This window comes from Mobula hypostoma, unplaced genomic scaffold (genome assembly GCF_963921235.1).
Source record: "Mobula hypostoma unplaced genomic scaffold, sMobHyp1.1 scaffold_42, whole genome shotgun sequence".
NCBI lineage: Eukaryota > Metazoa > Chordata > Chondrichthyes > Myliobatiformes > Myliobatidae > Mobula > Mobula hypostoma.
The window spans coordinates 588,353-602,723 of record NW_026948219.1 but is presented as its reverse complement, the minus strand read 5'-3'; the positions used below and the strand labels follow the sequence as shown (position 1 = coordinate 602,723).

The following is a 14,371-nucleotide window of genomic DNA, read 5'->3' as shown; positions in this document are numbered from 1 at the left end:
GACACGAAAGACCAGCCTTCAACGGATGAAACAATAACCTCTCCCCCACCACTCCCCCCCCCCCCGGCCCAAGCCCGTTCCACTCCCCCCTCCCCCCACCCCCGCAACCAACAATATTTTTTTTGGGTACTGTATTTGGTGATCATTAGGTTCCAGAGAGAAGTTGCTGCCCAATATGGGATCGGTAATGTCTTTAATTTTCCCGATTGTGCTTCTCAGGTCCGAGCTCAGAGATCTCCGAGCTCCTGGCAGGCTGGAATGATTTCCAGCTGCTGCAGCTGACGGATTTCTACCGGGACAGGCTGGAGCAGGCGATGGAAGGAGGGGTGCACGGAGTGAGCCTGGCGTTAACGGCCGAGAATCAGTTCAGCGGAGAGGAACATCGGGTGAGTGGGAGGGAGAATGGGTTTGAATTGTCGCACATCACAGGACTGATGGGTGTCGGAACTCTGACTCATCGGGTATTAAATTAGATAAATGAACAACTGGGAAATAAATACTGTACATACAATCACAAACATGTAAATCTGAACCAGTGATAGAAAGGGGTGAGTAGACCCCGCGGACTGGTGGGTGGCTGCTCAGTGTTCGGAGTGAGTTGAGCAGGTAACAGTTGTGTGAGCTCACAGTATTAAATGGAAATATGATGGGAGGTTTCGGTTTGGGAAGATCGTGCAGCCTGACAACAGGATGTCAGTGAGAACCGGGACATCATCAGTGGGTGCCACAGGAGCTGGAGTGTGTTCTGTTCTGGGTGGAGATGATTGTGTTACAATCTGTAGCAGCAAACAGTGTGAATCGGGGATTACTGCCATGTTGTAATGTGTAACCACTGAATAAACCTCCACTTGGAAAAGGTACAGGAAAGGAATCAGGTGTCAGCCGATAATCTGATGTCATGTTGGACCCTGGTGGATTGAGGAGATGAATCACATCATCTTTTCTACAACTTCTCTGAGACTGTTCACTCTGTTATAAAAACCTTTCGGACTTTGTTATTTTCTGATTTCTGTTTACACCATCTAATCCAGTGAGGAAGTATTTTTGGATTTGGAGCCACGTCAATGAAGCGGTCACAGACCAGCCAGGATCTCATTGACTGGTGGACCAGGTTCACGGTGAATGTCCCTCCTTGTGCTCTGCACTCAGAATGTACAGTCCATGTCCAGACAGGATCAGCACCCATCCGGGTGACTGCTCAGTGTGATCCCGTTACAGAGCACATCATTTACTTCTCATTCTCTGTGTGAATCTGTCAGTCCCCAATATGTTCACTGTTACTCTTCACAGAAAATCTCTGATCTCGCTGATAAGGGAGAGCGGGTGGACAGTTCTAAACTCCTCCTGAGCCTGGTGATGGAGAAAGGCTCCCGCGCCCGGAGGGTGATGTGGGAAACCTTTGTCAAAATGCGGATTGGTGTCCCAAAGTTGGACAAAATACTGAAAGAAATACAGGAACATGGTGAGATAATATCAGAGATTAATTTAATTTTGGATTCAAACATTACATACTTAGAATCTGAGGAACTGAAATGTATCAAATTGTTTAAATCCGGACAGGTTGTGTTCCGGTCCAGCGACCCGTCCCGGAGATTCCCAGAGAGCTGAAAGGTAAGTGAAGAAACCGCTGTTACCATCACTGGCTGATGTTGTGTAGGGTCATGTCGTTGTTGAGCCACGGGGATTTGATCAGGTAAATGTTCCACTGTGACACAGCGCACAGTGAGACACATGGAAAAATGTTTGCTGGAGGAGAGTTTTCACAGGACATTATGAGGAACAAAGCAGAGAGTTGGTGAGTTTGCTGAAAGGGATCACACCTTTCTGGGTCCTGCAATGACAGATCCCTCCACCGGGGTCAGAATGGAGAAGAGGGCAATCTGAGGAGTGAAGCTATGGGAAATGTCTTACTCCAAAAGGTGAAATCATTCCCTACAACAACCCAACCCCCTGTAAAGCCCTCATCCTAAATCACTTTTCTAAACTCCCTCAGATCCTACAGGTCATCATTTTTAGAACCGGGAGTCCATTGAAATTCTCGACACAGAGTTACAATGACAATTTAATGAGAAAATCAGGTAACACCCAAACCGCCCTGTTCAACACCAAAGCTGCAAATGAACCCCACTCTCTTCACATCTGCACTCCCTTGGTGCAAACACTGCTACAGTTATCCAGTTTAATTTCCCACTCAATAATCCTGGGAATTCCATCAGGAGACAGTGTCAGTGAGGGTGAGATTGGGGGACAAAACCCTCAGCTCAGTCCACAGAAGCTGAAATTCATGTGTGTCTGTGTCGTGTGAAGGACACTGTGAAAGGGTAAGAGATGGGAATTAGGACAGAGAAACCGAGGGTTGTGCGATCACGGCAAGAAAGATGGAAAACACTGAAAATATCTATAAATAATATTGCAATTAATTAAATTGTGACCGTCTGGATAAGAAACTCACTACATCCATAATCACATCCTGTCTGTAAATATGGAGCCCGGGGCAGTGCATGGGCTCAAGAGATTGTCAGGCTTCATCATCACAGACTGAGTTGGATCACACAATGCCACATTTAACAGTGGAGAGAGCGAAGGAAAGACAGATATCGTAAAAATTATCAATCTTACAGTAGCCCATGTTTTAACTGATTACTCAAAGCCCTTGAACAGAAACATAAAGAATCTCGGACGGAACCCTCATGCAGCCTGTCTCATTTCCAAGGACAAGTTCCAAAGAAGTTAATTTTTAAATGGCACCAGAGAAAGGTTTCAAACTAATCACGTTGCTGTCAGCTGTGTTAATGCTTTTCCAGTCCACATTCAGACAATGAAAACCCCACCTTTCCCTGCACGAAGGCTTTAGAAACTCTCTACAATTTCCCTGCAAACTTGTTCTTCACTGTTCTTCACGCTGTTTGCGGAGGGAACAGTCACGGCAATGAAATTCCCACATCTATTTCTGAAGATGAAACAGATTCTCTCCCTGATTATTGAAGAACATTATTTCTACAACTGAAACATTATCTAAAGTATATTTTTCAACAATCAATGTTTTCCTGCTCTTCCTACTTTCACTGAATACATTGAATGGGGAGACCACACACTCCTGACAGGGTCCTGACACAGTGTGAGACCCCACACACACCTGACAGGATCCTGACACACTGTGAGACCCCAAACAATCCTGGCAGTTTCCTTGCACACTGTGAGCCCAAACACACCACTGGCAGGGTCCTGACACACTGCAAGACCCCACACACACCTGACAGGATCCTGACACAGTGTGAGACCCCACACACACCTGACAGGATCCTGACACACTGTGAGACCCCAAACAATCCTGGCAGTTTCCTTGCACACTGTGAGCCCAAACACACCACTGGCAGGGTCCTAACACACTGTGAGACCCCACAAACCCCTGACAGGGTCCTGACACACTGTGAGACCCCACACACACCTGGCAGATTCCTGACGCACTTTGAGACTAAAAACACCCCTGACGTGGCACTGACAAACTGTAAGCTCCCACACACCCTGACACACTGTGAGACCCTACACACCACTGAAAGGATCCTGACACACTGTGAGATCCCCACACACACCAGACAGGGTCCTGACACACTGTGAGATCCCCACACACCCCTGACAGGGCCCTGACACACTGTGAGACCCCAAACTCGCCTGACAGGCTCCTGACACACTGTGAAACCCCACACACCCCTGACAGGGTCCTGACAAACCGTGAGACCTTACACAGCCCTGACAGAGTCCTGCACACTGTAAAACCCCACACATACCTAACAGGGCCCTGACAAACTGTGAGACCCTACACACCCCTTACAGGGTCCTGACACACAGTGAGACCCCACGCACTCCTGACAGGGTCCTGACACACTGTGAGACCCCACACACCCCTGGCAGGGTCCTGACACCCTGTGAGACTCAAAATACCCCTGACAGGGTCCTGACACACTGTGAGATCCCCACACACCCCTGACAGGGCCCTGACACACTGTGAGACCCCAAACTCGCCTGACAGGCTCCTGACACACTGTGAAACCCCACACACCCCTGACAGGGTCCTGACAAACCGTGAGACCTTACACAGCCCTGACAGAGTCCTGCACACTGTAAAACCCCACACATACCTAACAGGGCCCTGACAAACTGTGAGACCCTACACACCCCTTACAGGGTCCTGACACACAGTGAGACCCCACGCACTCCTGACAGGATCCTGACACACTGTGAGACCCCACACACCCCTGGCAGGGTCCTGACACCCTGTGAGACTCAAAATACCCCTGACAGGATCCTGACATACTGTGAGACCCCAAACAATCCTGGCAGTTTCCTTACACACTGTGAGACCCCACGCACTCCTGACAGGGTCCTGACACAATGTGAGACCCCACAAACCCCTGACAGAGTCCTGAAAATCTGTGCGATCCCACACACCCCTGATGCACTGTGCGACCCTACACATCCCTGCCATGGCCCTGTTGCACTGTGAGATAACCACGCACACCTGACAGGGTCCTGACACACTGTGAAACCCCACACACCCCTGACAAGGACTTGACACACCATGAAGCCCCACACATCCCTGACAGGTCCTGACGCACTTTGAGAATAAACACACCTCTGACATGGTCCTAACAAGCTGTGAGCTCCCACACACCCGGACGCACTGTGAGACCCTACACACCACTGAAAGGGTCCTGACACTCAGCGAGACCCAACACACCCCTGACAGGATCCTGAAACACTCTGAGACCACACACACCACTGACAGGGTCCTGACACACTTTGAGACCCAACACACCCCTGACAGACTCCTGACACACTATGAGAACCCCACTCATCACTGATAGGATCCTGACACAATGTGAGACCCCAAACACGCCTGACAAGGTCCTGACACACTGTGAAAGCCCATACACCCCTGACAGGGTCCTGACAAGCTGTGAGATGCCACACACTACTGACAGGGTCTTGATACACTTTGAGACCCAACTCACCCCTTTCAGAATCCAGACACACTTGTGAGATCCCCACTAAACCCGGACAGGGTCCTGACACACTGTGAGACCCCACACACACCTGACAGGATACTGACTCACTGACAGACCCCACAGAACATAGTTAGCATCCTGGCATACTGTGAGACCCTGACCCACTGTGAGACCCCACAAACTACTGACACGGTCTTGACACACTGTGTGACTCCACACACTACTAACAGGATCCAGACAAACTATGAGACCCCACACACACCGGACAGGGTCCTGACACACTGTGAGACCGCGCACACCCCCAACGGGGTCCTGACACACTGCGAGACCCCACATTCCCCTGACAGGGTCCTGACACACTGTGAGACCCCACACACCCCTGACAGGGTCCTGACACGCTGTGAGACCCCGCACACCCCTGACAGGCTCCTGACACACTGTGAGACCCCACACACCCCTGATAGGTTCCTCACACACTGTCAGACCCCACACACCGCGGACAGAGTCCTGACACAGTGTGAGACCCCACACACCCATGGAGGGATACTGAAATACTGAGATAATCCACAAACAACTGACAGGGTCCTGACACACTGTGAGACCCCACAAACACCTGTCAAGATCCTGACACAGTGTGAGACCCCACATACCCCTAGCAGGGTCATAAGAGCATGAGACCATAAGACAAAGGAGTAGAAGTAGGCCATTCGGCCCATCGAGTCTACTCCGCCATTTTATCATGAGCTGATCCATTTTATCCTATTTAGTCCCACTGCCCAGCCTTCTCACCATAATCTTTGATGCCCTGGCTACTCAGATACCTATCAATCTCTGCCTTAAATACACCCAGTGACTTGGCCTCCACTGCTGCCCGTGGCAACAAATTCCATAGATTCACCACCCTCTGACTAAAAAAATTTCTTCGCATTTCTGTTCTGAAAGGGCGCCCTTCAATCCTGAAGTCATGCCCTCTCGTACTAGACTCCCCCATCTTGGGAAACAACTTTGCCACATCCACTCTGTCCATGCCTTGTAACATTCGAAATGTTTCTATGAGGTTTCCCCTCATTCTTCTAAACTCCAAGGAATACAGTCCAAGAGCGGACAAACGTTCCTCATATGTTAACCCTCTCATTCCCCGAATCATTCTCGTGAATCTTCTCTGTACCCTCTCCAACGTCAGCACATCCTTTCTTAAATAAGAAGACCAAAACTGCCCACAGTACTCCAAGTGAGGTCTCACCAGCGCCTTATAGAGCCTCAACATCACATCCCTAACACACGGTCCTGACACACTGTGAGACCCCACAAACCCGTGACAGGGTACTGACCCACTGTGAGACCCCACAAACCTCTGACAGGGTCCTGACACAGTGTGAGATCCCACACACCCCTGACAGGTTCCTGATACACTGTGAGACCAAAGACATCCCTGACAGGGTCCTGACAATCTGTGAGACACCACACAACCCAGTTGGGGTCCTGACACATTGTGAGACCCGACACATCGCTGACAGTGTCCTGACATGCTGTGAGACCCCACAGACACCTGACAGGGTCCTGACACACTGCGTGACCACACACACACCTGACAGGGTCCTGAGGCACTGTGACACCTCACACACCCCTCACAGGTTCCTGACACACTGTGAGACCCCACACACATATGAGAGGGAGAGAACACACTCTAAGACCCCCACACGCACCGGATAGGGTCCTGACACATTGCCAGACACCATACACCCCTGGCAAAATCCTGAGACAGTCTGAGATCCCCCATACCCCTGGCAGGGTCTTGACAAACTGTGATACACCACACACCCCTGAGAGATTCCTGACACACTGTGGAACCCCACACACCTCTAACAGGTTCCTGACACACTGTGAGACCCCACTCACCCCTGACAGGATCCTGACACACTGTGAGAACCCACACACACCTGACAGGATAATCACACACTCTGAGACCACACACGCCGCTGACAGGGTCCTGACACACTGTGACATCCCACACACCCCTAACAGGGTCCTGACACACTTTGAGACCCAACACACCCCTGACAGGGTCTTGACACACTGTGAGATGCCCACACACCCCTGACAGGATCCTGACACACTGTGAGATCCCCACACACCCCTGACAGGGTCCGGACACTCAGTGAGACCCCACACACAACTGACAGGTTCCTGACACGCTGTGAGACGCCACACACCCCTGACAGATTCCTGACACACTGTGAGACGCCACACACCGCTGACAGGGTCCTCACACACTTTGAGACCCCACACACTCCTGACAGTGTCGTGACACACTGTGAGACCCCACACACACCTGCAGGTTCCTGACACACTGAGACCCCACACACCCCTGACAGGGTTCTGACACATTGTGTGACCCACACACCTGGCAGGATGCTGACAATCTGTGTGAACCCACACACCCCTGATGCACTCTGAGACCCTACACACCCCTGACAGAGTCCTGACACACTGTGAGACCAAAGACATCCCTGACAGGGTCCTGACAAACTGTGAGACCCCACACAACCCATTTGGGGTCCTGTCACATTGTGAAACCCGACACATTCCTGACAGTGTCCTGACACACTGTGAGACCCCACAAACACCTGACAGGGTCCTGACACACTGTGAGACCCCACAAACACCTGACAGGGTCCTGACACACTGTGAGATCCCACAAACACCTGACAGGGTACTGACACACTGTCAGACCCCACAGAACATAGTTAGCGTCCTGGCATACTGTGAGACCATGACCCACTGTGAGACCCCACAAACTACTGACACGGTCTTGACACACTGTCAGACCCCACACCCCCCTGGCAGGGTTCTGACACACTGTGAGACAACAAACACCTGACAGGGTCCTGACACAAGGTGAGACTCCACACACACATGAAAGGGACACACTCTAACACCCCCACACTCACCGGATAGGGTCCTGACACATTGTGAGACCCCACACAACCCTGACAGGGTCGTGACATACTGTCAGACCCCACAGAACATAGGTAGCATCCTGGCATACTGTGAGACCCTGACCCACTGTGAGACCCCACAAACTACTGACACGGTCTTGACACACTGTGTGACTCCACACACGACTAACAGGATCCAGACAAACTGTGAGACCCCACACACACCGGACAGGGTCCTGATACACTGTGAGACCGCACACACCCCCAACGGGGTCCTGACACACTGCGAGACCCCACACTCCCCTGACAGGGTCCGGACACACTGTGAGATCCCCACACACCCCTGAGAGGGTCCTGACAGACTGTGAAAACCCACAAGCCCCTGAGAGGGTCCTGACACACTGTGAGTCCCCACACACTCCTGACAGTGTTGTGACACATTGTGAGACCCCACATACACCTGACAGGGTTGTGACACACTGTGAAAACCTACACGCCCCTGAGAGGGTCCTGACACACTGTGAGACCCCACACACTCCTGACAGTGTTGTGACACATTGTGAGACCCCACACACACCTGACAGGGTTGTGACACACTGTGAAAACCTACACGCCCCTGAGAGGGTCCTGACACACTGTGAGACCCCACACACCCCTGAGAGGGTCCTGACACACTGTGAGACCCCACACACTCCTGACAGTGTTGTGACACATTGTGAGACTTCACACACACCTGCAGGATCCTGACACACTGTGAGACCCCACACACCCCTGAGAGGGTCCTGACACACTGTGAGACCCCACACACTCCTGACAGTGTTGTGACACATTGTGAGACTCCACACACACCTGCAGGATCCTGACACACTGAGACCCCACACACCCCTGACAGGGTTCTGACACACTGTGAGACCCCACACACCCCTGACAGGGTCCTGACACACTGTGAGAGCCCACACACCCCCAACAGGGTGACGATGAGAGGGGAGGGGGAACTGTGATTTCCTGACCTGTTCCTTTCACAGAATGCCCACTATCCTTTTCTCCATCTCCAGATGCCACATCAACACTGGGGACTAAAAGTTTCTTCCACAGGAAGAAAATGACAGCTGTGACAGTAGTGGGAGTTTGTCCAGTACGGGACAGTCGGGGGTCAGTAAACTACCAGGGAAATACTCACCTTCACAGCACAGTTAATTGTGAAATGTGATGATCTGGTGTTTATCTGGACCAGGCCTCTCTGTCCAGTTAGGGGTCTGTTTATCAAATTTACTGTTCGAGCATCCATTGATGAATCCAATTAATGCAAGAGCTTTGAGCTAACGCTTGTGTGCTTAAATGCTGAGTTCTGAGTTGAGGCATCTAACAGTTTGTCCACTGTCTGTTCCCATGGAAGATGTTCAACAGAAACACAAGGAGACTCTGCGGGTACAAACTGAAACGCTGAGAGTGAACACGATCCTGATGAGGGAGAGGGTGAAGGTTTTCCAGCTGGTTGATCGATACGCTGAGCTCACGGTCATTTCTACTGTTCGAGATCGGAGACTGGTGGAACATGAGCTGCTGGCAAGAGGCAGAGACCACGAGGAGTGGAGAGTGAAACATCTCCGCGGAGAGCTGGAGAAACTCCGGACAGATCGGTTGTTCCAGAGCAGCTTTTCCCGGAGTAAATCCAAATCTGGGAGTTCAGCAGCAGTGGCCGGAGTCCCGGGGATCGGGAAAACAACACTGGTACAAAAGATTGTTTATGACTGGGCCACGGGGAAAATATACCAACAATTCCAGTTTGTCTTCAGTTTCAAATTCCGGGATTTAAACTCCATTAACTGCAGAATAAACCTGAGGGAACTGATTCTGGATCAATATCCTTACTTTGGGAATATCCTGAGAGAGGTCTGGAAGAACCCAGAGGGATTGCTGTTTATATTCGATGGTTTGGATGAATTCAAACACAGAATCGATTTTGCTGACAGTCGGAGAGATACAGAACCCAAGCACCAGTGCCCAGATCCCGAGTGGTGGTGTGAAGTGTCTGTCATTGTGTACAGTTTAATTCAGGGCAAGCTGCTCCCAGGGTGTTCAGTACTGGTGACCACACGTCCCACTGCGTTAGGTTTATTGGAAAAGGCGGAGATCAGTCTCTGGGCTGAAATCCTCGGATTTGTTGGTGAGGAACGGAAGGAATATTTCATCAGACATTTTGAAGATCAGACGGTGGCGGAAGCTGTGTTCAAGCATGTGAAGGAGAACGAGATCCTGTACACCATGAGCTACAACCCCTCCTACTGCTGGATCCTCACTCTGGCACTGGGCCCCTTCTTCACACAAAGATTCAGGGACCCACAGCGAGTTCCCAAGACCATCACCCAACTGTACTCCTACTATATTTACAACATCCTGAAAAACCACGGCCGTGAGATTGAGAAACCCCGTGAGGTGTTACTCAGGGTTGGTCAGATGGCCTTCAGAGGAGTGTACGATAAGAAGATTGTGTTTACAGATGGAGATTTGATCAACTACAATCTGCAGCCTTCCCAGTTCCTGTCCGGATTCCTGATGGAGCTTTTGGAGAGAGAGGATTCTGCCCGGAGCGTGGTGTACACATTCCCACACCTCACCATTCAAGAGTTTGTAGCTGCAGTCGCACAATTCCTGAATCCACATCCCGGGGATATCTTGAAATTCCTCACTGAGGCCCACAGCACGACAGATGGGCGATTTGAGGTATTTCTCCGTTTCGTTGCTGGTCTCTCCAACCCAATGACATCTCGGGGCCTGGAGGAGTTTCTGGGTCCATTTCCTCATCAAACAACCTGCCGGGTGATTGACTGGGTGAAGGAGGAGGTTAAACGCCAGATTGGAAACACGAGGAGTGAAGCTGGTAAAAGGAGCCTCCTGAACACATTGCACTACCTGTTTGAGTCTCAGAATCGTGGACTGGCTCGGGCCGCACTGGGATCTGTGGAAACACTTTCATTCAGTGGAATGACACTGACCCCGATTGACTGCGCGGTCCTGTCTCATGTCATCGGACTCTGTGATACAATAAAACACCTCGACCTGGAGAGCTGCCACATTCAGTGTGAAGGAATCCAGCGGCTGGGACCCGGGCTGCACAAGTGCCAGGAGTTGAGGTAAGGTGATTTATCTCTCACTCTGAACTGTGAAACTGTCCCATTGTGTTGTTTCAATGTAAAGGGATTTGGGTAAAACTAGTAAATCAAATTGTGAAGAATTGTAACAAATGCCATCCCCCTTCCTCCTGTGGGATCTCTCTTCCCCATCCCCTTCCTCCTTTTTCTTCCATCATCTCCCATCGATATTTCCCCATTCTCAGATCTTCCTGACTGTGGGAGTTTCTCCCCTTCATCCCTGCCCCTCCCGACCCCCCCTTCGTCCTGTCGGATTTCTCTTACCCGTTACCCTTCTCCTGTGGGATCTCTCTTATCCCTGCCCCTTCCGACCCTCTCACATCAGGAACACGTTTTTAACCATCGGGGAATGAGACAGAATATGTGGAGTTTACAGGGTCACACTGACAGACTAAATTACTGACATTCAGTGAATACCCTGGAGCTGGGCAGTGAGGGACATTGACAGTGATGGGAACTCCAATCAGTGATTTACTGAAGGGTTTAATGTTTCCTGAAATATCAGAGTGAGAGAAATTCCCTCAGACCCTCGGTTTGAATCACTTTGTTCATCAATTTGTCTGTTTGTGTTTAGCCTTGGGCGGAATGAACTGGGAGATTCAGGAGTGAAACTGGTGTCTGCGGCTCTGAGGAACCCGGAGTGTAAAATACAGAAACTGCGGTAAGTACCAGACTGTGGGAGATTGTGTTTACAGTCACTGGACATTAATGTGATCAGTAATTGTGTTACTGATAAACACTGGGGATTTGTACCATCTCCTGTCTCTCTGTGTCCTTTACCCTCACTCTCTCTCATCTCCAGGCTGCAGAATGTCGGTCTCACAGATTCTGGTGCCGAGGATCTCGTCTCCGCTCTCAGTACAAACCGATCACTGACGGAGCTGTACCTGAATGGTAATGAACTGGGAGATTCAGGAGTGAAACTGGTGTCTGCGGCTCTGAGGAACCCGGAGTGTAAAATACAGAAACTGGGGTAAGTACCAGACTGTGGGAGATTGTGTTTACAGTCACTGGGTGTCTGACACTGAACATTAATGTGATCAGTAATTGTGTTACTGATAAACACTGGAGATTTGTACCGTCTCCTGTCTCTCTGTGTCCTTCACCCTCACTCTCTCTCATCTCCAGGCTGTGTGAGGTCGGTCTCACAGATTCTGGTGCCGAGGATCTCGTCTCCACTCTCAGTACAAACCGATCACTGACGGAGCTGTACCTGAATGGTAATAAACTGGGAGATTCAGGAGTGAAACTGGTGTCTGCGGCTCTGAGGATCCTGGAGTGTAAAATACAGAGACTGTGGTAAGTACCAGACTGTGGGAGATTGTGTTTACAGTCACTGGGTGTCCGACACTGAACATTAATGTGATCAGTAATTGTGTTACTGATAAACACTGGGGATTTGTACCGTCTCCTGTCTCTCTGTGTCCTTCACCCTCACTCTCTCTCATCTCCAGGCTGTACGATGTCGGTCTCACAGATTCTGGTGCCGAGGATCTCGTCTCCGCTCTCAGTACAAACCCATCACTGACGGAGTTGAACCTGGGATTAAACTCGCTGACAGACCGATCTGTCCCCGCTCTCCGCCGCCTCATACTGACCCTCCCGAGTCTGGAGTGGATCGTGTGAGTGTTTGTGTTAATGTTCAATGTGATAAAATATCAGCGGATCCGCGGGTTTTCTGGTGATATTTGTCTGTGAGTGTTGTTGAAACATTAACCCCAGTCCCCTGTTACTGACACTGTTGTGTAATCTGTTTATTTCATCTTTATTCTCCCATCTGTTTCAGGCTGTGGATGAATCAGTTCAGTGAGACCGGGAAGAAGGAACTGAGATCTCTGGAGGAACCCAGACCCGGACTGAGAGTGTCCATGTGAACATCTGAATGTGTGAACATCCCCGCCCGCGGGATGGGGACGTTTTGGCCGATTCCTCGCCCTCCCCTTTAACCCCTCCCCCACCTTCCCCTTACCTTTAATGTCCGCGCGCCAGGTTTAATTCCCAACCGTTCTAACGGAGCTGGTTCCGTCCTCGCGCTTTGCGTCGATCTTTGTGCGCCCGTAGTGACGTATTTCCGTCTCCTGTCCAGCGGCGCTGCTTCCGCCGGATATGCGGGTTCGAGACCCCGGGGAATGACACAGACAGGAAGAGCCCGGGGGCCGGGGCTCAGTCTGGGACACCGGTGTCCCGGGGTGGGATTATCCCGGGAGTACGTAATGCTGGCTGGCCTGCTGCGTTCACGGGCAGCTTTTGTGTGTGTTCCTTGGTTAATGTGGCCGCCGGGGATGGAGTGAGACACTGACTTACAATGGCCACTGTCGCTCACAGAATCTATGGCGAAGGAACATGCGGGGCCCGTGGATACAATCCCGGGATCGAGTGTCTTATTGATTGTAATGACAGTAGTTTAATTTGTGATTTATATAGTCTTGGGTATTACATGTATGTTTTAATTCTAATAATTTTGTCATTGAATAAACTAATGTATATATCTCAGATATTCACACATACACATATACACGTGGGTTTTGGGGAGGAGGGGTGAGGGATTTGGGAGGAAGAGGAGTGACGGGATGAGGAGTGGACTGATGAGACGGTGACCGTGGCGAAGTCAATAGGGGATGAAAAGGGGAGGCGAAAGTTCCTGTCACAAACTGGTGGTGACGTGGATCAGATAGAGTCGGGGTGAGGAGGAGTGAAACGACAGGAAGGGAGCGGGCGTGATGGGACCAGGAAGGAGGGAAAGTGATGGGATGAGCTGGAAGGGGATCTGATGGGACGGGAAGGGAGGGGAAGTTGCAGGACTAGGAGAGAGGGGTCTGATAGGACAGGGTGGGCAAGAACAGGATGGGGAGTGTGGAGGAAGGGTGAGTGGTTTCAATCCTTCGCAAATAAGAGGGACGGCAAGAAGTGGGGTGCGGATGGGGGATGGGGGAGCGAGGGGTCGCGACGTGATCAGGGCTGATGGGACGGAGAGTTGAGTGTCTGAACGGACGGAGAGGGGAGAGACTCAGTCAACGAGAGAGGGAAGGGAGCGAAATTTCCCATCGGAAAATGTTCACCACCCAGGACGTGTTGGATGGCGGGAGAAAGGACAAGGGGACAGAGAGGGGAGGGTGTCAGGAGTGACGGGGTGAGTAGTGGAGAGACTCACTGGTAACAGAGAGAGAGGGCGATGAGGCGAGGCGAAAATTGGATTCGCAAAATGACAGCCATCCAGCGTAAGTTGAACAACATCGAGGTGGCGGGGAGAGGAAAGCGAGGGAAGGGGTTTGCG

At 51.0% G+C, this 14,371-nt stretch overlaps 1 protein-coding gene across 1 annotated transcript in view; it reads left to right on the top strand.

The window, feature by feature from the left end:
• The window catches only part of LOC134341976 (NACHT, LRR and PYD domains-containing protein 3-like), a 30,366-nt gene extending 16,808 nt beyond the window's left edge, over positions 1 to 13,558 (top strand). Inside the window, exons 3-11 of the mRNA XM_063039923.1 lie at positions 220 to 386; positions 1,291 to 1,462; positions 1,561 to 1,611; positions 9,342 to 11,079; positions 11,672 to 11,758; positions 11,900 to 12,070; positions 12,226 to 12,396; positions 12,552 to 12,719; positions 12,884 to 13,558. Of these exons, the coding sequence (XP_062895993.1) occupies positions 220 to 386; positions 1,291 to 1,462; positions 1,561 to 1,611; positions 9,342 to 11,079; positions 11,672 to 11,758; positions 11,900 to 12,070; positions 12,226 to 12,396; positions 12,552 to 12,719; positions 12,884 to 12,971 (2,813 nt within the window). The 3' untranslated portion in view covers positions 12,972 to 13,558. The remainder of the gene's footprint in view (positions 1 to 219; positions 387 to 1,290; positions 1,463 to 1,560; positions 1,612 to 9,341; positions 11,080 to 11,671; positions 11,759 to 11,899; positions 12,071 to 12,225; positions 12,397 to 12,551; positions 12,720 to 12,883) is intronic.
• The last annotated feature ends 813 nt before the right edge of the window (positions 13,559 to 14,371 follow it).